Source organism: Taudactylus pleione, unplaced genomic scaffold (assembly GCF_031769625.1).
Source record: "Taudactylus pleione unplaced genomic scaffold, aTauple2 ptg000465l, whole genome shotgun sequence".
Lineage (NCBI taxonomy): Eukaryota > Metazoa > Chordata > Amphibia > Anura > Myobatrachidae > Taudactylus > Taudactylus pleione.
In genome coordinates this window covers 485,001-509,768 of record NW_028284867.1, presented here as the reverse complement: position 1 = coordinate 509,768, position 24,768 = coordinate 485,001, and the positions used below count along the sequence as shown (strand labels likewise).

Sequence of the window (24,768 nt, the reverse complement as noted above, 5' to 3'; positions counted from 1 at the left end):
TTAAGGAATTGCTTGATCTCAATAAAATCAACAACATTTACAAATCGTAAATGTGTCCATGCTGTATAGGAATTATTAATGAAAACCACTAGGGGGAGCACTGTCTTTCTTAAGAGCCACTAACATGGCAATACCTGCACAGATACAGAAAGGACGCTCCTTGCGAAATTATATATCACCTGGGTACAATAAGAACCTTGTAAATGTTACTATGTTGGGGGAAGTAAGGCGCAGTTAGACGCCGACCGTTCAAAAAATACCGGCATTTAAATGTAATCCTACACACACAACGATTTTTTTCAACGATAATCGTTAAACGATATCGTTGCGCATTCACGTTTGTAGTTTAGTCAGACTTGTCAACTCAACGATTTTCAGTAAGTTATGGAGCATACACACGTTCAGATTTGTCAGACTTGTCAGATTCGTCAGATGAACGACTGAACGACTAAACGATTTGAACGATTTTACCAAAGTTTTGAACGATTTGAACGATTTTTGACTGCATTAAAATTAATGGAATCGTCCAAGTCTGACTGCAAACCCATCAGATGTCAGATATCGTTATCTGACAAACGGGAACGCGCATCGTTGATCGTCCATCGTTCAGGCATGTCACATATGAACGATTTTCCTTCAGATATGAACGACTGAACGATTTTTAAATCGTTATCGTTCATATCTGAAGGAAAAATCTGACCGTGTGTATGCACCATTAATATGCAAAAATCATTTGTAGTTCAAAAAAATCGTTCACTACACTTTTAAAAAATCTGACAGATAATCTGACAGAAAATCGTTCATAAAATAGTTGGTAACAAAATCGTTGTGTGTGTATGCAGCTTTAAGGTGCATACACACACAACGATTTTGTAAATGAAAAACGATTTTCGTTTATTTTTTCAAGGGAAAAATTAACGAAATTCGTTTACTAAAATTGTTCATTTACTAAATGTAATGAACGACTTTTTTTGAACAACAAACGATTTTTGCATATTCCTTTACTGAAAATTGTTGAGTTGGTCAGTCTGACTGAACTACAAACTACAAACGTGAATGTGCATGAACGATAATCGTTCATTGTTATAACTCAGAAAATGAACGATTTTTTCAATGATTTAACGATAATTGATATCGTTTATCGATAATTGTTCAAAAAATCGTTGTGTGTGTGTATGCACCTTTACTTAAAATATATTTTTGTATCAATGTACTTTATAGGAGTGCAATAAATAAGTCCTGATATAATAATGTACACATAAACAGTAGACATATAAATACTATGTAATACAAACTTTTAATACAACACATGGTGTAATCAACTTTGGGCCTGATTCAGAGCCACTCGTAAGCGGCAGCTCGTTCGCTCCGAGCGATGTTTGCCCAACTGCGCATGCGTACGGATCGTTATACACATGCGCGAACCAGTCAGTGTGGCCGAAATTCATGCGCTCGCAAAATAGCGAATGCCTGATAATTTGAGTGACAGGATGAGGCGTATGTGGGTGGTAGCAGGGGAAGGTGCTTGAAAACGGGGAGTGGAGATCCGATCGCGGCGTGCTTAAAGGTCAAAACGGGCGTTTTAAGGGTGTGCATATTTAAAACGGCAGCGTCATTGACCACGTCACTGGGTTATTTTAGAGCCAGAACTGCTCGCAAAATTGTGGTAGCAAAAACCAACCACAAGAATAGCGAGCAGCTCATACCCTGTTCGATGTACTCGATTAATCTAATAAATAGCGGACTTGACGTAGGATGCGAGCGGCCAGGGGGCGTAGTTTCCCAAAAAACGAACGCAAGTTTTGATCGCTCGTTCAGACCTAGAGGCGTGAACAGACCGCAAACAGCGAACGGTTCATTTGAATAGCCACCCCTATTTTCTGGACGAGCGAGCGCAAATAGCGACCGGCTCTGAATCAGGCCCTTTATTTCTTATTTACACTTCCAAGTTTTTTTTTGTCTTTAATATTGAACTTATGGTTTTGAAGTTATTTTTAAATAGTTTCTAATAAAGAAGAAAATACTTTTTAATATAAACCAGTGGCATCCACATGTTTCAACTTCTATGTTCTCTGTTTTTATTGGCTCCGACGTTGTCGAAAGCGGTCTATCCAGGACTATCGACACTGCCGCTGACTAATTGTATCTATACAAATCTGATACAATGGGTGCCCACACACATACCTATGTCCTCACGATACGATTTTATGGCCAATTTCTTCATGAACTTTCACGGGAGCTCCCTTGCCATCGTGATCACGATTTGGAGTTAAAAATGTCCAATCTGACTAAAGATCTATCTTGCAGCCAATGCATTGTATCCCAGATTGGCTAATCTGCCCTACAGCACGGCAGATCAGAAGATGCGATATTACGACGAGCGGGGCCGCGCATCGTGCTCGTGAGTGAAAAAACTCACGATTTGTACTTTTTTTACCCGATTCGTCGTAATCTGCCAAATCGTGTAAAATGTCGCTATATGTGTGGGCACCATTAGATGTGGACGCTAATCCCTGTGCAATAGCGTCTTTGCGCGCAGTCCAACTGTGAATTTGCAGGACCATGGAGCGTTTGTCTGGGCAACGGTAATGCAGAGGGGGCGTGACCTAAGCACCATTGTGTGACCACGCCCCCTTATAAAAATATCTGAATAAACTACTGTTTAAGCGCCACAGGGTGGCGACGACCTGCACAGGGGGGCGCCATGCGATCGCTCCCTCACCCTTCACAGACAGAGGAGACTGTTGCCATTTGACAGGTAAGATGGGGGACGAGGAAACGGGCTCCCGCCAGCCCCCTCCAACAAGACGTGGACTGGGTAATTAGTATTTGCCCCCCTCCCTCTGAGCACCCCAGCGAATTTATGCACAGCAATTACATTTGTACAGAGACTCCCACCGGCTGCATCGCAAATCCGCCGCATTGCGTAAAAACGAAAAAGTCACACATCGGTCACACCAGCCTATGGCTGCTCAGAATGTCCATCGGGACATGGCCACCAGAACAGCAAAAAAAGACGCAGTCACTGGCCGCGAGATGCCTGCATCAAGCTAGCCATCCCCCTGTTACAACCCATGAATGCCCAACAAAATTCTCTCTCTCTCTCTCTCTCTCTTTCTTTCTTTCTTTCTTTCTTTCTTTCTTTCTTTCTTTCTTTCTTTCTTTCTTTCTTTCTTTCTTTCTTTCTTTCTTTCTTTCTTTCTTTCTTTCTTTCTTTCTTTCTTTCTTTCTTTCTTCTGTGACCCCTACAGCGGGGACGATCGGGACGCATGCGAATCGGACACTTGCGCAGACTGAAAACATTGGCTGCTTGCATCCGAAATCGGCTCTTCGTTCACCTATGAACCAGGCCCAATGAATCTCAGCTATTTACACCTTATTATTACCTGACTACATATTGAATGAACCAATATGTAGTCGGGTGGATGGTCCCATAGTACTTATGGTTATATCTTTGTCCCCACAAAGGCAATTGGATTTATACACCACCAAGTTACACATTTAAATTATTGATGAGCGGGTTTGGATTTACTCGGTTCTTATCGCCTCTTTACCGCAAGTTCGGATTAGTTCGGAATTATTTTATTGGCTATCCAAAACACGTGATAGCCGATAGCCAATAAAATGCTGCTTTGAGATCCGAGTAAATCTGAACCTGCTCATCTCTAATTAAAATGCATTGGTCCTAAGTTAGCACTGTTGATATTGTTTGAAAGATTGATTTACAGATGTTTCCAGCCCCTGATCCAGCACCCACAGCTAATTCCATTCATTCCTTCTGCAGACTGCATGAGCCGCCTGGGTACGAGGCCCTTCTTCATCTCTGCTGTTGGGCAAGATGGCCTCTCTCACTCAGTCCTCCAATTCTGCTCTCACATGGTGAGTTTCTGTCACTTATTACCAGTGGGGGCTCCTACCTTTAGACTTAAGGGGGGCTGCAATTGCCGAGCTTACTGCTGGTTGCAAACGGTATCAAACACTTTAAGCTATGGCACACTGGAGAGATGTGTATCCGGACGATATGACAGGCGACATATCGTATCGGCGGTACACGTCAGAATGATGTAATGAAGGATGGAACGATCAGCATGGCTGACTGTGCAAGGTTAACAACCGCGAGAACACGCAGATTCGCCGTACACACTGAACGATCCGCCGATATGTCGTTCTGGCGCGTGGCCGATATCACTCCAGTGTGTGCCCAATTTAAGCCTTTAAACTTTAAGGGTATCGTGTTATGTCCACTCTTATTTTTCTAACTTTTCTAGAAACCTTGCAACTGCTAAGTTCAGCATCAAAGATGCATTTTTATACCATAACCACAACACTAAATACATTTTATAGGTAAAACAAAAAAAAAGTGACTTCACAAAGAATAAAATATATAGACGATTTGAAATAGATTATATAATTTATCAATCACTTCTTTGGTGCACTGCATACCTCTCAGCTGAATCTCAGAGTCACTAATTCACTGAAAGTTTGCACATATGCACCCAGGGGCTGATTGGGCTGGAAAATCTATGGAAGCAGCCCTATAGGGGGCGGAGTCTGTTGAGGGGGTGTGGTCTGTCGAGAGGGGCAGGATCCTTCCTCATAGGGCCTGATTCTGAGTTGGACACAATCGCGGACATCCTTGCGTCTATTGCTGTGATAAATGATAGGGACAGCTCTGGTCACTGATAGGCCTTTCTCCCTGGGCTGACCCTCCCGGCCTATTGAGTGCTACCTCCGGGAGCTGGGTTGGACCGGGACACCGAGGTCTCATCATATCTGCAAGCCGCTTTCTATATTATCACTGCCAGGGCCGGCTCTAGGCATGTTCCACCTGAGCGGCCGCACAAGGGCGCCACCTACAGATTTTCTGCCACCATTTTGTACCCAGGCCGATTTTCTGCCACCATTTTACCCTGGCCAGCCCTGTCACTGTCTGGCTATGCTGCTGTCACTGTGTGCCGGGCTGCCAACCCACCCCTCGGCCACGCTGCGCTATTGGACACACCCACGGTGCTCCAATATTGGGCAATGCTGGGCGGGCCAGGTGTGACGTCATCCCTGCCCGCGCAGTCTCTGATTGCAGCGGTTGACTAAGTGGATGGGCACTGGCAAGTTGTATCAGGTGGTAAAGCGCACTGGTTTCAACTTAGAACCTGATATTCTAAGGCTTTATTGTCTGTGGATTGCTTCCTATATTGGTCACTAGAATGGTCCCTGTATTGTATAACTGTCATTGCAATACTCCTTTGTATGTTGATTACGATCAGTGCTTTTCCTGTATTGTATATTGTGAGTTTAATGCTTCCTCTATTGTATAGAAATCATTAGTTTGGTCCATGTAGTGAATATTGATCACTAGAGTGGTCTCTGTATTGTCTAAGTAAAAGTCACTAGAATGCACTGTGTATTGTATAGAGGTCATTCTACTAGTCTCTGCTTTGCCAGGAGGGGCTGGTACAGTATATGACGTATTTCATTATAGCTCTATGACATCACAACTTTAAACCATACCCACTTTAGACAAACCACTCCCACAGGTTTTCGTCACGCCTATTTTTCCTTTGCCGTGCACCAGGGCCACCTGCTTGCATTTGCCCCCCAGGATAAAAGTTCCCAGCCAGCCCCTGAGCGTCACATTCACACAGCCTGCCTGCCAGTGCTGCCAGCCATGATTAAAAATATGGTGAAGTGTGCCTGGCTTCCAGCCAGTGCCAGCAGCCAGCCCATGATTAAGCCCATGATTAAAAAAACTAGCAGGCAGCCCATGAGTAAAAAAGAAAAAGTGAAGTGCGCCTGCCTGCCAGTGCCTGCTGCCAGCCCATGAGTAAAAAGACAGTGAACTGTGTGATCCACACACTTCACTGTTTGTTTTTTTATTTATGGGCTGGCAGCAGGCACTGACAGGTAGGCTGTGAGTGTGGTGGAGTGCGGCAGCCCGGTATGGTAGATGAAGAAGCTAGTCACTCAGCACTGCAGCATACAGACAGACAGTGAGCAGGTGGCAGTCCTGAGAGATGGGGTATGGTGGCACTGTGTGACAGTGTGGAGGTAGTGGCGGGCAGGGTGGGTGCGGTACTGTACCGTGCTGGTCTGGTAATTTAGAACTTAGAAGAGGAGCGAGGTAGTCACTCATCTCAGCAGCATGCAGGTGGTGGTGGTGCTGCTGAGAGATCGTGGGGTGGGGGAATTGGGGATGAACGAACAGTGTGGTAGAGGTGGTAATAATAACTAAGCAAGGACTGGAGAGAGTAGTATGAGTTACAGCAGGTGCTGAGTCTGAGGTGGGTAGGGGGCAGGGCCGGCTCCAGGGGTCAGAGCACCCTGTGCCGGCCCATCATATGGCGCCCTCTCTGAATTTGGGGGCATGGCCTAATTACCATAGGCCACACCCCCTATGTGACATTATTTGGAGGCGTGCCCGCATGGCACGTCTCCAAATAACGTCAGGCTGGGGGTAAAGCCCAGCAATCAGTCACTGGCTGGGCTTCCCCAGCCCTCTTCCGTCAGTGAATGGATGCCGCACGCATGCGCGCGGCATCCATTCACACTCCGGGGGTCCGGCACCGCCGCACAGCTGCGGCGGTGGGGGCTCCCAACCTCCCAATTAGACCACCTGCAGGCCACTTCAGCCCGTGGATGGTGCAGCGGGACAGCACTGTCCCGCTGAAATCGGGATGCTGGGGAAGGGTGGCGCTCCCTAGGGGTGGCGCCCTTGTGCGACCGCACTGGTCGAACACCCCTAGAGCCGGCCCTGGTAGGGGGGCTTGCTAAGGAGCCGTGCGTGCCTCTGACTTAAGTGCGTGTGTATTTGTTGAGCTGTAGGGGGGGGGAGGGGGACTGAGTTCTGGCTGAGGAGGAGCACTGTGTATAAGTAACTTCGCACTTCAGTGGTCATTTGCTGAACTGAGTGGGGGTGGCTGAATGGGGTGTAGTCAGCATCTCGGCATGCTGATTGCTGAAATCCCGGCAGCAGAATCCCGATCGCCGGCAAGTTAAGTATTGGGCATTGGAGGAAGGTTAGGGGTTAGGCATTAGGGGAGGGGGTTAGGATTAGGGTGCGGGGAGGGGGATGTTAGGTTTAGAAACTCGGGGGGGGGGGGGGCGCTACAACATTTCTCGCTCAGGGTGCTGGAACACCTGGAGCCGTCCCTGATCACTGCTGATGGAGGGAGAGCGCCTGATTACTTGCCTGTGTCCCTGGGCCGGGCTGAGGAGCGTGTAATCTGCATCTATGGGCAGGACTTCCCTTCCCTGCCACTGCCGTCCCTCTTTCCGGGCTCCCAGACCTGGCATATCAGGAGAGCCAAAACCGGGGCCTGCAGAGCACGCCGGGAATACTGTATGTGTTGGTCACATGAATGATGCTGCAGAGATGCTCCCGGCTCGCCAGGACCCTGTAACAACTTCCGGTTTGCGATCCAATGTGTGGAACGCAAATTCCGAAAGCACGGAAACCGGCCGGTCAGAACAGAGGCATAATAAATCAGCCTGGACCAGTAGGCAGAGTGGGCCGGCCCGGCATGTGGGATAAGCCGGCCCAACAGAGGGATGAATGGGACCGGCCCAGCGGGAATTTACCCGGTAGCCCAATCCGCCCCTGTGCGCACCTGTAGTAAAACAGTTTCTATACAAGCAGGTTATAGCCGGCGATTGAGCACAGAATGGCTCCCTGCTGGAAACTGTGGCTGCTAATAGCACTCTGAACTAGCAGCCCCAGGGGGGAGGAGTTTTCCTCCCAATGTCTGCCAGCCCTGTCGCTGTATATGATTAGCAGTAACATCTTCCAATAGGAAGCCACTACCTGACAAAGCTCCTCCTTACAGGGCAGGTCTGCACAGGGAGACTGTCTCCTGCTCTGTCCCTGCTGAGCCTGCCCGGACCAAACATAGGAGAACACAGAGCAGTGCGGGACCGGTACGGGGGAGGAGGGGGCATAGGACCAGAGCGGGAGAGAGGATGGGGTGATGGCCGCAATCGTGTTTACCGTCAGGGGCGTATCTATAATGGGTGCAGGGTGTGCGGGGAACGCGGGCCCCTGGGTCCAGGGGGGCCCCGCACCGCACACCCAGCACCCATAATATTACTTACCTCTCCAGAGTCCCACGTCGGTGCAGGCGTCCGGCGCTGTAAAACGACTGGAAAATGGCCGCAGCTGCCATTTTCCCATCGCTTTGCGCATGCGCGGTACAGGGAAAATGGCCACTGCGGCCATTTTCATGGTGACCTGTGCAGACACTATAGACTCTGGGAACACTCTAGTGCCTAGAGTCTATAACTCCGGCGCTGGCCGTGCACAGCTCAGTGCGCTGCCGGGCGGAGAGGAGGGGGCCCGTGTCGGAAACTGCACACGGGCCCCCTCCTCTCTAGAAACGTCCCTGATTACCATGACTTGCACCGGAGCGGAAATACTTGACTCAGAGGTGGATTTTTATTGGGGGAGCTGCAGGGCTAGGTAAAAACCGCCACTGCTTATTACCTCAGATGAGCAGTTTGTTTATTTCTAAAACCGAACACACCCAAACATAGGGTCTCCGAGTGGATCCGAGTTCCGGGGCGGATCCCAGGTGGCACAACGTTATTCTCTGAGTCGGATCTTGCTGTTTTGAATTTCATTTAAAAGTCCCTCCCTCGTGATCAGGCGCCATTTCAGGAGAGCGGAGGGAGAGGGTGTGTGTCTGCTGGCTGTAGTTATCCATCCGCTGGTGTGTGCCTACATAACTCTGCAGTATCAACACCTGCACACACATCATTACCAACACTTTTTTAAAATGGAATTGCCCTGTACTTGGTGCGTAAGCTGAACATTTAATTAAACAGATTTTACATTTACCGTGTAGTTCCTTCTATATAAAAATATAAAAATGTACACAGGGCCGGCTCGAGGCACGTTCGACCAGTGCGGCCGAACAGGGGCGCAACCCCATAGAGGGTGTCTGCAGACATATGTGTCCAACAGCAGGCGAGTACGGGCAGTCGGCAGACTGCCCATACACACACAGCGGCAGCAGCGAGGAAGGAGGCGGGACACCCCCCCGACCCGCCCACTGGCCGCCGGGACCCGAGGGTTTCAAGCAGATGATGGCCTTTCAGTGTGTATGAACGACCCATCATCTGCAGATATATCCGTCAGGTGTGTAACCACCTTAAGACAATAATAAAATATCTGCAAAAATGTAAATTTTATAAACTGACTTTTACAATAATAATGAGGTTCTTATAATGAGGTTTATGCCCATCTACCACGGCAAGATAATCTCTTTCAGAGGGGAACCTGCACTAACACTTTAAAAACTATTTTATTATTGCTTTAGTGTCCAAAGTGTGCGCCTGCATCTTGGAATATGTAAGTAAACTTCCCCCTATTCAGAGCAGTCTGTAGCTCGATCTAATAACCAAAATGTCTCCAAATTTGCAGGACTAATTAGGACAATGGGATCCAGGATTCCGTGGGAAAATATTTATTGCAAAAAGTTGCAGATTGGGGTAATATTGTGCTGTACAATGTAAAAACTAATGTTTACAGTTACTGTTCTAAGCTTATTTGATATTAAGGGGTCTAGTTACTAAGCAGTGTTAGGAGACAGAGTGAAAAGTGATAAGGTGCCAGCCAATCAGCTCCCAACTGTCATTTTTCAAACACAGCCTGTGAGATGACAGTTGGGAGCTGATTGGCTGGCACCTTATCACTTATCACTGCTTAGTACATAGACCCCTAAATATTTTATTGCCATTGTCTAGGGCAGGGCGAGCGAGGTGCGTGCCCTGGGCGCCGTGGGACCGGCGGCGCGCCCTAGTTAGCCACCAGTGTAGCGCCGACCGCAGTGAGTGCGGTCAGCGCTACACATTTACAGAGGACCAGCGCTAGGCTTCCAGCGCCGGTCCTGTGCTGCACAGCTGAGCCCGTTCCCTCCCCCTGAGCGCTTGCCCAATAGCGCTAGGAGGCGGGCTCAGGCTGTGCATAACACACGCATCGCCGCCAGCGCTGGCGGTGATGCGTGTGTTAAACAGCAGCCAATGAGAGTCAGATAGACTCTCATTGACTGCTGCAGCAGCCACTGCAAGAGCCGGACTTCCATCCGGCTCCTGCAGTGGGCAATGGGACAGACGTCATGACATCATGACATCTCTCCCATAATGCTGAGCGCGCCAGCCCGGGAGGACTGGCGGGCGGTGGGAGTGGTGTCGCGGACCGGAGCAGCAGCAGCGTGGATTCAGGTAAGTATATTTTTATATATTTTTTCTAAACCTGTCTGCACTACTGGGGGCACAACGGGGGAGGGGGGTGGCTACTACTGGGGGACCTCTACTGGGGGTGGGGGCACAACGGGGGAGGGGTGGCTACTACTGGGGGCACCATTATTGGGAGGACCTCTACTGGGGGTGGGGGCACAACGGGGGAGGGGTGGCTACTACTGGGGGCACCATTATTGGGAGGACCTCTACTGGGGGGGGTTACTACTGGTGGGCACTTAATCAGGAGGGGGAACCTCTACTGGGGACTACTACTTGGGGGGGGGGGGACTACCACTGGGGCATTATAGAAGGGGCCTACTACTAGAGGCACTGCACTGGGGGGACCACTACTGGGGGCAATAATAGGAAGGGCCACTACAGGGGGCACTGGATAGGGAGGATCACTACTGGGTGCCTGCATGAGGGGACCACTACTGGGAGAACTGCATGGGGGGGGACTATTGCTGGGGGCACTATATAAAGGGCACTGCATGGGGGGGGACTACTACTGGGGGCACTATATAAAGGGCACTGCATAAGGGGATACCGCTACTGGGCGCACTGCATTGTGGGGACTGCTACTGGGGGCACTGCATAAGGGGGAACACTACATGGGGCATTGCATTTGGGGGGGCCACTACTGGGGGTACTGAGTAAGGGGAACTAAATGGGGGCTGTATAAGGGGGACCACTACTGGGGATTCTGTATAAGGGGCACTACTATGGGCCTGCATAAGAGGGACCACAACTGCATACTGGGGGTACTGTATATGGGGTACTACTGGGGTTACCCCATATACAGTTGATGGATAGGAATGTTCAGCGTGAAAATAAAGGGGTGTGTCATGTTGACACGCCCCATTTTTAAGTCACCACGCCCATTTTTTAACACAAAGGTAATCAGTCATTACAGGTTATTATTACAGTGGGAACCATGATCTGAGTGCTAGTGTCATATACTCTACTGTACAAAACCACATTGACTTCCATGCTTAATATATTAAACACACTTCTCAGGTCTGTCTTTTGAATGAATCAATCATTCTTTTGCAGGACATGCGAGGGGTGGCGCGTCTGAAGGGCCACAATACCGCCACATACTGCGCTGTGATCACCGGCAGCGGGGAGCTGAGCCTGGGGCTGGGAGACATGGAGATACACAATCGGATAACTGAGAGCCATGTAAGGACTCGCTTTCACCTAGAATTCTTTTTGTAGGCGGATGTATTAAGTGGCCTGTCCATTACACAACTTTTAGAACGATCCAACCAAAACCAGCAGGTTTTCGTCGCATTGTTCACAAAGTCGTCTAATGGATAGCCGGCAAGGACCAGCGATGAGCGTGCACGCTGGGTCCTTGCCGACCCCGACTATCTACGGTACATGCTGCTCAACCTGACGACGATCATTAGGTTCCCCATGTTCCGAGATAGGAGGTCGGGATCCTGCACTGAAAGACGTTCAGAGAACGCCGTTCACAGGGCCAGCTCCAGGGGTCTGAGCACCCTGTGCCGGCCCGGTACATAGCGCCCTTCAAAAACCGCGTGTGACCAAAATTGGGGGTGTGGCCTCATTACCAAACCTAAGTGATGTTATTTGGAGGCGTGCCCGCATGGCACGCCTCCAAATAACGTCAGGCTGCGGGTAAAGCCCAGGCCTCCGTCACTGGCTAGGCTTCCCCCAGCCCTCCCCCGTCAGTGAATGGATGTCGCGCGGGGGTCTGGCACCACCGCGCAGCTGCGGCGGTGGGGGTCCCCAACCTCCTGATTTGACCACCCGCTTCGGCCCACGGATGGAACAGCAGGACAGTACTGTCCCGCTGAATTCGAGATTTTGGGGAGGGGTGCGCCTTCTATGGGTGGCACCCCTGTGCGACCGCACTGGTCGAACACCCTAGAGCCGTTCAGTGCGGGCACCGCACCCGGCGACCTGAGGGACTGAACGCTGGACGTCCAGATTTTCAGGTCGCCTAATGAATAGGCCACTTTAGGATAAAGCTTGGAATTTATGGTGATTGTTCTACAGAAAAATCAGCAGAAAGCCTGTGCACCTCCATCGCCGAGAGATGTTTAAATCTTATTTTTGTTTGTAGCACTGAGGGGGAGATGTATCAAACCTTCGAGAGAGATAAAGTGGAGAAGTTTACTGTAGCAACCAATCTGCTCCTAAATGTCATTTTATAATAGATTGTGCTAGATACATTATTTCTATAAGCTGATTGGTTGGTATGTACAGTTCTTCACATTATCGCTCTCGAAATTTGACACATCTGCCCGTGAACCACAGCAGCCAATCAGCTATTCGCTATTATCTGTTTACTGCAAGTTATACACTACTGCTACTGTTATTGCTATAGTTTTGTTCAACGCAATCAAGGATTCCACCATCTCACCACAAGGGGCGCTGTTCCATTGGAGTCCATAGCTGGCATTTCATTCTATCACAGCCAAGTGCCGCGTGGTTTCATGCAAATATGCAACTAAGGGGTCTATTTACTAAGCAGTGTTAGGACACAGAGGGAAAAGTGATAAGGTGCCAGCCAATTAGCTCCTAACTGCCATCTCACAGGCTGTGTTTGAAAAATGACAGTTAGGAGCTGATTGGCTGGCACCTTATCACTTTTCACTCTGTCTCCTAACACTGCTTAGTAAATAGACCCTTAAATATTTTAAGGCCGTGTGTCTGTAGACACATAGCTACAGCAAACTGGTTCTGCAGACAGTATAGTGCGCCACTAAAATTCCCGGAACATGACCCATTATATTTATTGTGGATACCATTATGGTTGTGTGCAAAAATGATGATGGAATGGCTATATTATTATGCGGAATAAACTCATAGGGGAACGCTGTCAAGTTAGACAGCACTGTTAGCATGAGTTAGTTTAAGGAGATTAAATTGTATCAATTAGAGTTGGGAAGATTATACAGAATGTGGGTTCGCAGGAATGCAATTTGTTACACCCCCCTCCCCTTTTATCAAACAATACTCTGGTTGCTAAGATTTTGCTGAGTCTCCCGGTGACAGGGTGATGCTGGGGGCCTGGGGGTTGTTACTCATACACAGAACATGGAAAATGTGAGGTCAGGGATCATGGAAGGTCAGGAGATCAGCGTAGATGAAAACAGGGCTTAGCTGTATTGTACAGAGGACATGTGTACCCCTAATTCCCACATTCCACATTCCATATGTCCTGGGGACGCTCGCCTGAGTTCAGGTACCACCTTGTAATCGGTAAGAGGTCTCCGCCTGACATTCCAGGGGAGTAGTCAGATATGGTTAATAACATAATTAGGGTAAATAAGCAGTTTAGCTCATGTCAGGTTAAGGTAAGATCAGTAGGATCCTGGGCCCAGAGATATATGGAATGGCGATGTTTATGCAGATGAGCGATTATCCGTGTTCTGCGCGTGCGTCTGTGTCGTGTGTCAAGTTTCATTACCGTTGACGCTCGCAGTGAGGATTTATTTGCTAAGCAATTGATGGGCAGGGACCGTTTGCTGACGGCAGCGGGGAGGTGGCGACTCGAGCGCGGGCGTTTTGCAACCGTTTTCGGGCCGTATCTCAGCCTGCGACACCGATCCCATTCACCGTCAAAATGGGTCCTGCCATTCTGCACGACCACAGGGTTATTAAGAAGGGAGATTAGCGACAGACGCTGTGTCTTTCTACGCAGTTGCTTGGATTTGCGATGCCGCCGGCGGGCGTCACATTACAGATCCAGGCGACTGCGACATTCGCATGACTGCATAGTACAAATTTGCAGCTGCGGCGGCATTAGGGCACGCCTGTGATCCGGCCCTGTGCCCGGTATATGAGGTGCTGGTAAATGTGATCAGTGCAGTAGGTGGTAGTTTGGGTCTCATATTCTGACGTAACCCCTTTACCCTCTGCCAGGTGTCCCAGTTTGCAGACAGACTCCGCAGGACGCAGCTGCTGTGCATTGACGGGAACGTGCCAGCGTCTACCATCCAGTACGTGTGCAGAATCGCCCAGCAGAACTCTGTGCCAGGTCGGTGTGTGCCAGGATGACTGGCATTTCTCCAGGGTATCTCTGGCATTTGCTCCCTCGCTGCTTATTTTATCCACTCAATGATCCACGTCTTTGTTTCTAAACCCCAGAGCTTAGATAGGATTTCAGGGGGAACCCACCACTGTCTGGCAGTAGCTATGAATAACTCATGTCCCTTCCCTGGAGCTACTAATTACTATATATAACAAGTCACATCATTACTATATAATAATAACTATATAATAACTACTATATCACTAACTGATGCACATCTATATTATTATATAACTTTGCACTACCGTATAACATATCACTAAATTGTCATATAATATTTTTTTTGTTATATAACGTATTATAGGCCTGATTCCGAGATGTACGCCTAATGCTATCGCAGCTGCAGTGCGAACATATGCAAATGTCGCAGACACAGAGGAATGTACTGAGGCGCTCACCTTTGCAAATCCAAGTATTTGCGTAAAAAATACACAGCATTGGCCGATTATCGGTCTTTTGAGTAACCCCATGGTTGCGAAGAATGGCCGCGGGGACTGAGATGCTGCAGCCATTTTTCTTGCGTACGGGATCGCAGATGTAGGATGTGACAGGCCCCTGAAACAGTCGCGACGTGCGTTAGCTCCCCCAAACGCTCCCTGACATAGGGGTCTATTTACTAAGCAGTGTTAGGAGAGAGAGTGAAAAGTGATAAGAAAGTGATAAGGTGCCAGCCAATCAGCTCCCAACTGTCATCTCACAGGCTGTGTTTGAAAAATTACAGTTGGGAGCTAATTGGCTGGAACCTTATCACTTTCTTATCACTTTTCACTCTGTCTCCTAACACTGCTTAATAAATAGACCCCTCAATCACTCTGCCAGTTAATAGTCGCTGCCAACGACTACGGTAATGTACTTTGACGCATGCGCAGTGCGACGTAGACCCATGCGCAGTTTAATGGTAATCGCTCAACTGTGAAAATATCGGCATAGCGTACAGTACAAATCTGAATAGGCCCTTTGTTTCTATATAATAACCAATTATATTACCATATAATACATAAAGGGCCTGATTTATGGTCAGAAGCAGATGAGGGGGTCCCGCGCAGTTTTCTGACTACCGGAATACTGCACATGCGCAGGCCCCATTCAGGTTTTGCGATTTCTGACATGCTGCGGCGTTTGGGGGCGTAGCCGGGGTGTGCCTGGGCAGCGTTCCCGGAAACAGGAGCGTGTTGCCCCCCTTTTTTAGGAGTGCCATCGCCAGGGTCTGCTTCTGTGGATGCAGATTTCCTGGCCTCGCAGACATGAATCAGGCCCAATATTTATTATATATCATTAGTAGTACACCATTATATGGCATAGCACTATAATAAATAATAATACATCCTACTATTATTATACTAATAAAAGCACCCACAATAGGTCGTATTTCTCTCCCAAGATGATATTTTACCAGAGATGAATGATCTTTTTGCAGTTTGTTATGAACCCACAGATATAGACAAAGCCTCTAAACCCTTCACCTCAGACAGCTGGGCGACTCTGAGGTACATCTCCCCGAACCTACGGGAACTCCTATCCATCAACAGGACTTTAGGCTACACCGCGGACTTTGGTAAGTTACACCGGGACATAGTATTTCCACGATGGCATGTAAATAAGGGCCCTATTTAACAAGGAACCTAAACACCAGCATATTTTGTTTAATATCGCAGTGATACAGACCAATATGCCACTGGTATTCATTATTACCTTGCCGGTGAGGTCCAGCGACGTCCTCCTCATTGGCGGGTTCCTCCGCTCACCGGCTGGCAACCTATTGCTACTTCAATGTCATGTGCACGCGCGGCAGGTTATGTGCATGATTGTTTAACCCTGCGGGGACCTGACAGTGCTTGAAAGGCTTCGCTGAATGGTAATGGGGACTGCAACGTTCTCACCATCTAATAAAGCGCAATGCAGTGACAAACAGCGCTAATCTTAGATTATGGCTGTTTTTTAAATATTGAAATTAGGACATAACCCCTTTATTGAGCCCTAAAGTGGTTATGTATTGTGGTTAAATGGGGCCCTAAATTCTAGGACAGGTCTCCTTTGTGTACAACCTACCCAAATATGTTAGTGGTAACTTTCTGTCTCTCTCCCTGAAGTCACAATGGAACACAACCATGATTTTTTTTCTAATTCTACATTACCGGATGTCCCCTAATTTCTATTGCATGTATTAATGTAAGAATAGAAGGGGAAAGCAGTTTGCAAACATTGGGAGGAATGGCAAAAAAAAGAAAATGACATCAAATAAATATGTAGATTGATACATTTCTATATTTTATTTAAAAAAAAATGTAAATATTTTTTTTAAATAATAAAAACCCATAATAAAACAGAATCATTCATGGTTAATGGCGTCTGCGCATAAAAAATAAATAAAAAAATACCCAAAACAATGTGTTTGCTCATGTCGGGCACCAGTGATTCACTTCTGGATTTTTCCTAACATATAATATTGACCTTCTAAATGATTGACTGGCCTAAAACTAGATTCTCAACGCTTTATGGTGGATAAAAGAATTCTTTATCTGTGAGCTAGTAATGACAGGCTGGCAGGATCCTCGTCTTAATGCCGGTATGATAAGGATTTCTGCCTTGGGTTTCCATTACAGTATGGCTGTCACTGTTTCCCTTCCTCAGATGTCCCGTGTGAATTAGATGACATGGTGGAGGCGGCCATCGGCCTCTCGCTGCCCCTTCTGGAGAACTTGCACTGTGTCATAGTGACTCTGGGGGCTCATGGTGTCCTGTTGTGTGGCCATAGCTGCCAGGGAACGATATCCCTACATCTGAAAGACGAGGTAAATGTTGTGTGTTGTTTACATGAATGGCATACAGGGGGGAGATGTATCAAACCTGTTAAAGAGTGGAGAAGTTGCCCATAGCAACAGTTGCTATAGGCCATTTCTCTACTCGTCCACTTCCACTTCTCCACCCTTTAGGGGGTAGATTTACTAAAGCAGACAAGTGCTGGTGTTGCTCCATATCAACCAATCAGATGCTGTCTGTCATTTCCTAGAATGCAATAGAAAAATGATAGCTACATTCCATACTTGCCGACTGTACTCTCCCGGAAGTCACGGGAGGCACATGATTTTTCGGGTAACCCCCCCCCCCTCCCTCCCCGCACCTTCGGTAGAGTAGGCACTTCTCCCGCATTCCTGCCCACTTCCTAGTGAAAAATGGGGAGAATTTCCACAGAGATCGGTGGTCCCTGAGTAGGGGGGCGGGGCTTAATTACTCGATTCTACAAGATTCGCATTGTTTGGCCCGGCACTCTATTTAAATATGCGTTTATCGCGGCAATTTACAGTGAGGGGGTTGGGCTTAATGACATGAAAAGTCCGGCCCGGCCCCCGCATCGCCGCCCACCTGCTGTTCCTCCCGGAGCTTCTCCCGCTGTCCTGACTGTGACAGCGTTGTCCTGCAGATCGGATGTTGGGAGTTAAGTTCTCGTTCACTGCGGCTGTGCACAGCATATGATTGGATCTTTTGATGGAAGGGGAGGGTGTTAAGGGGCTACCTACTGCCTTAGAAGTGCTAGGAATACCTACCGGGTTGTGTCTATGACTGTGTACATCCTTCATGACATGGCCAAGTCACCTTCAATATTTGCCCTGATTTAATCCGAAATCACACTGGGAGGTACATTATGGTTTAGTGTCAGACATTTTATTATAAACTGTAAAACCTTTTGTTGCTTTTCTTCCCTGCTAGGTGCCCAGAGGCGACCTATGTGCTGTACACTATCCAGCGGCCCCCATTTCACCGGAGGAAATAATCAATGTATCTGGCGCAGGTGACAGGTCTGTAATGCTGACAGTGAGTCTGTCCCTTAAGGCCCCCATACATGGCACGATATGAGTGCCGATCCGACGGATTGGCATGATATAGGTACTATATCGTGCCGTGTATGGGCACGATATCGTACCTGATGTCATGCTGTGCGCTCCCACGGGGTCGTACATCGCATCCCCAGGTCTTCCTGCAAAACCATCTGACCTGGGATGCGATGTACGATCCCATTCAGATGAAGGAGGGGGAAGCCGGCATATCGTGCAGTCTGCGGGGACCGCACGATTGCCGGCGGTGACAGCACGATCCGTCTGCCGACGGATCGGCAGTCGCCCTACATGGTGCATCGCACCGTGTATGGCCACCTTTACACTGCGGGTCAGACCACAAATGATCTGATTGGCCACGTTCCAATATTGGTTCAGCCGACAACATGGCCGCCTGTACTGTGCACTGTAAGGCGGGAGACCAAATAAACAATATACCTTAATAGTGGAAAATGAAACAAACGTGAAATGGGACCTACAATTCAAGTTTTTACTGTATGAGAGGGCGTCATGTAACATTCACAATTATATGTGGGAAAATACCACACCGTGATAGGGGTAGAAATAACTTTATCTACATCACTGTAACCGGCTGTCTAAGGGTAATAAAGGATTCCGACATTGTCGTTGAGTAGTTTCACATACTCATACCCAGAGCCATAACTATACTTTTTGGTGCCCTGTGCCAGAAAGAGCATTGGTGCCCACCCATTTTTCAAATAGGGACATAACGCACCCAAAAAAGGGGAATGGCCTCATGGAGAAGGACCAGGGAAGAGATAGGGGAGGCCAGGAGATGCTGGGGATGAAATAAGAGGAAGCCACAAGTATAATAATAAACAGAAAATTGACAGGCCCGACAGCGCCCCCTGCCCTGCGGTGCCGCACTACCCTAGTTATGGCTTTGGTGGTACCTGATGCAGAGTTCTAAGTAAATTGGACACAGGATATTTAAAGGAAACTAGTATGGAAAAAAAAAAGTGTATTCCCGCACATAGTCATAGCGCTGGGCATCATAAGGTGCGTCTGCGTGTGTAATATATGCCCCTAATTTACTATAAGTCCTCATCACCATCAGCCAGGGCCGTAGCTAGGGTAGTTCGACCGGTGCCATCGCACAGGGCACCACAGGTCAGGGGGCGCTGTTTAGGCCTGTCAAATGTCTGTTTATTATCATTCTTGCTTGTAGCTTCCTCTTATTTCATCCCCAGCATCTCCCGGCCTCCCCTATCTCTTCCCTGGCCCTTCCCCATGAGGCCATGGCCCTTTTTCAGGTGCATTATGTCCCTTTGAAAAATGAGGGGGCGCCAATGCTCTTTCTGGCACAGGGCACCAAAAAGTCTAGTTACGGCTCTGCCATCAGCGATTACTTGCACCTGCCCTATACTAGGTGCAAAAGATCCCCCTCCTAACAGGCGAATATTCGTTGAAGTGCTGGTGTGAGTAAGACACATTTTCCTGCACATGCCCTTACTGAACAGTCTTCATTTTGCCCTTTACCAGAGTGGTAATTGGGAAGTACGTCACATTGCCATCCTACACTGTATGAATAAGATTAGTACACAATCATTTCTCTTCTCGCCTTCATCCCCACAGTCTCATGGCCGGCCTCCTCTCCGGGGTACTAGCCCGACTAGACACTGACACCTGCGTCCGGATGGGTCTCCTGGCAGCTCGCCTCACCCTCCGCTCTCCTTGTCCCATCTCTCAGCTCATCTCTACCACCAGCGTCAGTGTGCAGCATGTGGCAGAGGAGGAATGGCCTGCGCCCCGAATGTGGACCATCTCCCCATCTACTGGGAAGTCATCCCTCAGGACCAGCCACTGAGAGATGTCTGAGGGACACAGGAGCAGGTGCAGACCCTCAGTGCCAGCACCGTGAGGACAGAGTGACTGCCTGACGTTGTAGAGAACCAGCGGTGATATCCCTGAAGCTAACGTCACATTGCAGCAATTTTCAGTTCATATCCTTGGAGCCACGTTGACATTGCAGAGATCCAGCGTTGGAATAAATGGAGCTACCATGACATTGGATGTACAGTATACAGGGTGAATCTGGAATCTCACCTGATACCTGCATTCGGGAAGTAGTCAATAAGTCAACGGTCAATATGTCAACAGGAGGATGCCGACTGTATAATGCCGACATGGTTGTAATGTTTCTTAAAGCATTTTTACCACGTCGGCATTTCAACTTTAAATGTAATGCTGTATGATCATGTTTAAACAAGTTCTAGTGCCGATACGGTTAAAATGTTTTAACTGACATTGCAACCATGTCGGCAGAAGGACTGTCAACAAAACCTATGTATTCCCTGCATGTGGTCCTGGTCATGGCACACTGGGAAGGCTACAGTCTCATATGGTTGTAATGTCTAACTGTGTAATAATGCATGCTGATAATGTTTGCAGACTGAGGAGTATGTAATATAATAATTGCGGAACTGCCGAGATGATTAAGGTTCCATATTGCAGGGGATATTTTTTGTAGAAGGGGAAGTCACAAGTAACCGCTGTCCCTACGAGTTATATCCCCGGCATTTAGTGGAAGTCTTTCACGTCTCCCGGGGAAGCTGACACAGCGTATGTTAATAGTGTCAGCTTCCAATGGTGGCCGAAGGCTGCGGGAGAGGGATCTGCTGATGGTGTAAACTACTGGGGCTAAACTCTGAAAAGCCTCGCTCTTTGGAGTTTGGGACATAGGGGTCAGATCGTAGTCCCATTGGATAATAATTTGGACTGCGGTCTGTAGTGCTAATTAACACTTTGCCGGAGGTATCTGTGAAATCTCCTGCATTACGCTATTAGTACATAACTACAACACATAAAATGATGCAGAAACTGCCACTGGCTGCATAGGCCCCTGAGCCCCATTAATACTTTATAACATATAAAATCACTGTTTGTGATATTGGGGGGGGATTCAATTGTCGGTGAAGGGTGTGAATTGCCATTGCCGCCTGTTTAAACGCCATCAGCGGCAGTCCGTCTCGCATCCTCCACTCGTCTGGCCGAATGCCAGACTCGCACAAAAGCGCTCACTACCCTATGGGGAAATGAACACTATTGTGCAAGATTCGGCCAGGCGAATAGATTCGATCTTAATTGAATTCCCTCCATTGACCTAGCAACCAAGCAGATTGTACTTCTCATTTATCTAGCACCGTCTAAATACCTGGAATCTGATTGGTTGCTATGGGCAACATCACTTCTTAAATAGAACTCCCATTTTAGTACATTTACCCCTAGGTTTCTAATCTATGGCCCTCATTCAGAGCTGTACGCTCTGAGCAGAGCGCACGCTCTGAATGAGGGCCGGGCTCCATTTTCATGGAGCGTCCTCCTGGACGCTCGTATAGCTGTGGGTCACCACCCACAGGCTATACGAGCGTGCTTTTTGATGGCCGCGATGGTCGAGACCATCGCGACCATCGAAATTGCGAGCCGGAGCCTGCGGTTGAGGTTTTCAACCGCAAGCTCCGGAGTGATTTTGGCTCTATCAGAGCCAAAATCACTCCCACTGACATCACTAGTGATGTCAGTGGGCCGGCTTCTGACGGGAGGCGTTCCCGTGGGAACGCCCCCGTCAGGGAGGCACGCCCCCGGCACGCCCACCAAAGGGGGCGTGCTGTCAATCAACATTGACAGCACGCCCCCTTTGATCGGACACAACGAGCGAAGGACTTTCCTTCGCTCGTCGCGTCTGGCGCATGCGCACGACGGAGCTCCCTCCGTCGTGCGCATGCTCAGTGCATAACATCGACCCACTTGCGAGCGGACAGCCGCTCGCGAGTGGGTCTGAATCAGGCCCCATGTTCCAGTATATTATGAACACACTGGTTGGAGATCCATTACTGTGTATCGCATCTTTCTTCCACCAGGTGGTGCCACAAACAGTTGATAAATTCAGTACAAGTACAAGCTTGTGGGAATCCAATCCAATCCAAAATATTACAATTGTGATTTGTTTGCCTGATAATTCTCCAATTTTCCTTGATCTGACATTGTTTATATTTGATATTATTTTTTTAATTCTAAATAATACGACACTGTAGTATCTGTTTACCATTGATTAATTACTTAACTGATAAAATAATTGTTATTTGCAAAAAAAATAAAATAATATATATATATTTATTTTGTACAACTCCTAACATCTATTGTATGGCATCTGACATCACTATTTGTATATCTAGAGGTGGCCATTTTGTGGTCTGAATGCTGGTGCAGGACAATGTTATTCATTAATGTATCATGAATATGGTCTAAAGGCCCCCATACAACTAACCAGTGGTGTAACTAGGGTATATGGAGCCCAGGGCAAATTTGAAAAGGGAGACACATGACCCCACCCCCCCCCCCCCACCAGATGTGCGCACGCGGCAAAAAATGGGCGTGGTCACTTAAAAATGGGGCGTGTCAACATGACACACCCCTTTATTTGCAAACTGAACATCCCTATCCATATGCACCTTAACCCCAGTAGTACCCCCTTATACAGTACCCCCAGTATGCAGTTGTGGTCCCTCTTCTGCAGGCCCATAGTGGTGCCCCTTATACAGTATCCCCAGTAGTGGTCCCTTTTATACAACCCCCAATTAGTTCCCCCTTACTCAGTACCCCCAGTAGTGGCCCCCCCAAATGCAGTGCCCCACGTAGTGTTCCCCCTTATGCAGTGCCCCCAGTAGCAGTCCCCACAATGCAGTGCGCCCAGTAGCGGTATCCCCTTATGCAGTGCCCTTTATATAGTGCCCCCAGTAGTAGTCCCCCCCCTATGCAGTGCCCTTTATATAGTGCCCCCAGCAGTAGTCCCCCCCCATGCAGTTTTCCCAGTAGTGGTCCCCTTATGCAGGCACCCTGTAGTGATCCCCCCTATCCAGTGCCCCCTGTAGTGGCCCTTCCTATTATTGCCCAAAGTAGTGGTCCCCCGAGTGCAGTGCCTCTAGTAGTAGGCCCCTTTTATAATGCCCCCAGTGGTAGTTCCCCCCCCAAGTAGTAGTCCCCAGTAGAGTAGCCCCCACCAGTAGAGGTCCTCCCAATGGCGCCCGCAGTAGTAGCCACCCCTCCCCCAGTAGAGGTCCCCACAGTAGTAGTCACCCCCCTCCCCCGTTGTGCAGATAGGTTAAAAAAAATAAATAAATATATATATATATATATATATATATATATATAAAAATATACTTACCTGAATCTCTGCTCCTGGTCCTGCTCGCGACGCCGCTCCCGCCTGGGCTGGCGCGCTCAGCATTATGGGACAGACGTCATGACGTCAGTCCCATTACCCACTGCAGGAACCGGACGGAAGTCCGGCTCTTGCAGTGGGTGCTGCAGGAGTCATTGAGAGTCTATCTGACTCTCATTGGCTGCTGTTTAACACACACATCGCCGCCAGCGCTGGTGGCGATGCATGTGTTATGCACAGCCTGAGCCCGCCTCCTAGCGCTATTGGGCAAGCGCTCAGGGGGAGGGAACAGGCTCAGGTGTGAAGCACAGGACCGGCGCTGGAAGCCTAGCGCCGGTCCTGTGTAAATGTGTAGCGCTGACCGCACTCTTTGCGGTCGGCGCTACACTGGCTGACTAGGCCGGGCGGGCCGGTACCGTGGCCGGCGGCACCCCCCGCGCCGCCGGTCCAACGGCGCCCAGGGCACGCACCCCGCTCACCCTGCCCTAGTTACGCCACTGCAACTAACTACTGACGGATTGCCGGATCCTGCGATGGGATCGGAAACGGCGATCCGCCGCTCGAAAATGCAGATAGGCGTCCATCGATGTTCCGCGATGCATCGGAGGATTGGTGAAATTCTCCATGTTACATTTCACCAATTTGCAAATGACATCATATTTTGATCATGATTGGCCAATCAGTGAAATCCATCATGTTGGATTTCACCGATCCTGCAACCCGGCATCTCAGGATCGCGGTGATCCATCGCTGGTGTATGGGCCCCTTAAGCTCACAAATACCCCAGCTGAACTATATATAGACAACAGGAATACTGTCATTGAACTAATCCCAGTATAGTCAGGCAAGGCAGGGAGCTGCATAGACTCAGGTGAGATCGTTAGTCCCTATTACACTAGAATAAACACTGGGGGCTTATAAGCTGCACTTATATCTCCTCATCAAATAGACCTATTCTCATAAAAACTATAAGTGACATTCTCATTGCAAAAGTTTAATTTATCAATTGAAGAAAGGGTACATGAATTTTTTTAAGAGGCTTGTCTTCTGGGATACACTATTTACATGTTTGTACATACAGTTAGCTTGAAAGTATTCATTAATCGGCACCAGAAAAGGCTGAGATACGACCAGGGCCAGTTCTAGACATCGTGGAGCTCAGGGCGAAAGTTCCCAGTTGAGCCCCCCAAAAAAGAAATAACTTTTTTTAGATGGCGCTCCTCTGCGCGTCCTTCCAGAACGGGGGTGTGTCCTTGCGGAACACCCCCAATTCATCCCACTGTGGGGCGTGCCCAGCACTTACAGAGGTGCTGGGCTTCCCCCAAGCTCTCCCCTCATGGCGAATAATTGCCATGCGCAGTATAGCACCTTATACAGTATGTCTTACACAGTAATGGCCTTTATATGCCATTATGCCACACGCAGTAATGCCCTTTATAACACATTATGCCACACGC

The 24,768-nt window shown here is 48.5% G+C and overlaps 1 protein-coding gene across 5 annotated transcripts in view; it reads left to right on the top strand.

The window, feature by feature from the left end:
• LOC148504587 (uncharacterized) overlaps positions 1–21,528 on the top strand; it is a 54,117-nt gene extending 32,589 nt beyond the window's left edge. For 2 of the 5 annotated variants that reach the window (XM_088448750.1, XM_088448754.1), the window contains 7 exons: positions 3,785–3,879; positions 11,284–11,412; positions 14,128–14,242; positions 15,714–15,851; positions 16,928–17,088; positions 18,005–18,093; positions 19,726–20,035. In XM_088448750.1, the coding sequence (XP_088304876.1) occupies positions 3,785–3,879; positions 11,284–11,412; positions 14,128–14,242; positions 15,714–15,851; positions 16,928–17,088; positions 18,005–18,093; positions 19,726–19,957 (959 nt within the window). In that variant the 3' untranslated portion in view covers positions 19,958–20,035. Of the gene's footprint in view, positions 1–3,784; positions 3,880–11,283; positions 11,413–14,127; positions 14,243–15,713; positions 15,852–16,927; positions 17,089–18,004; positions 18,094–19,725 lie in introns of all 5 variants that reach the window. The other 3 variants (XM_088448752.1, XM_088448751.1, XM_088448753.1) reach the window with 3 other exon arrangements.
• The last annotated feature ends 3,240 nt before the right edge of the window (positions 21,529–24,768 follow it).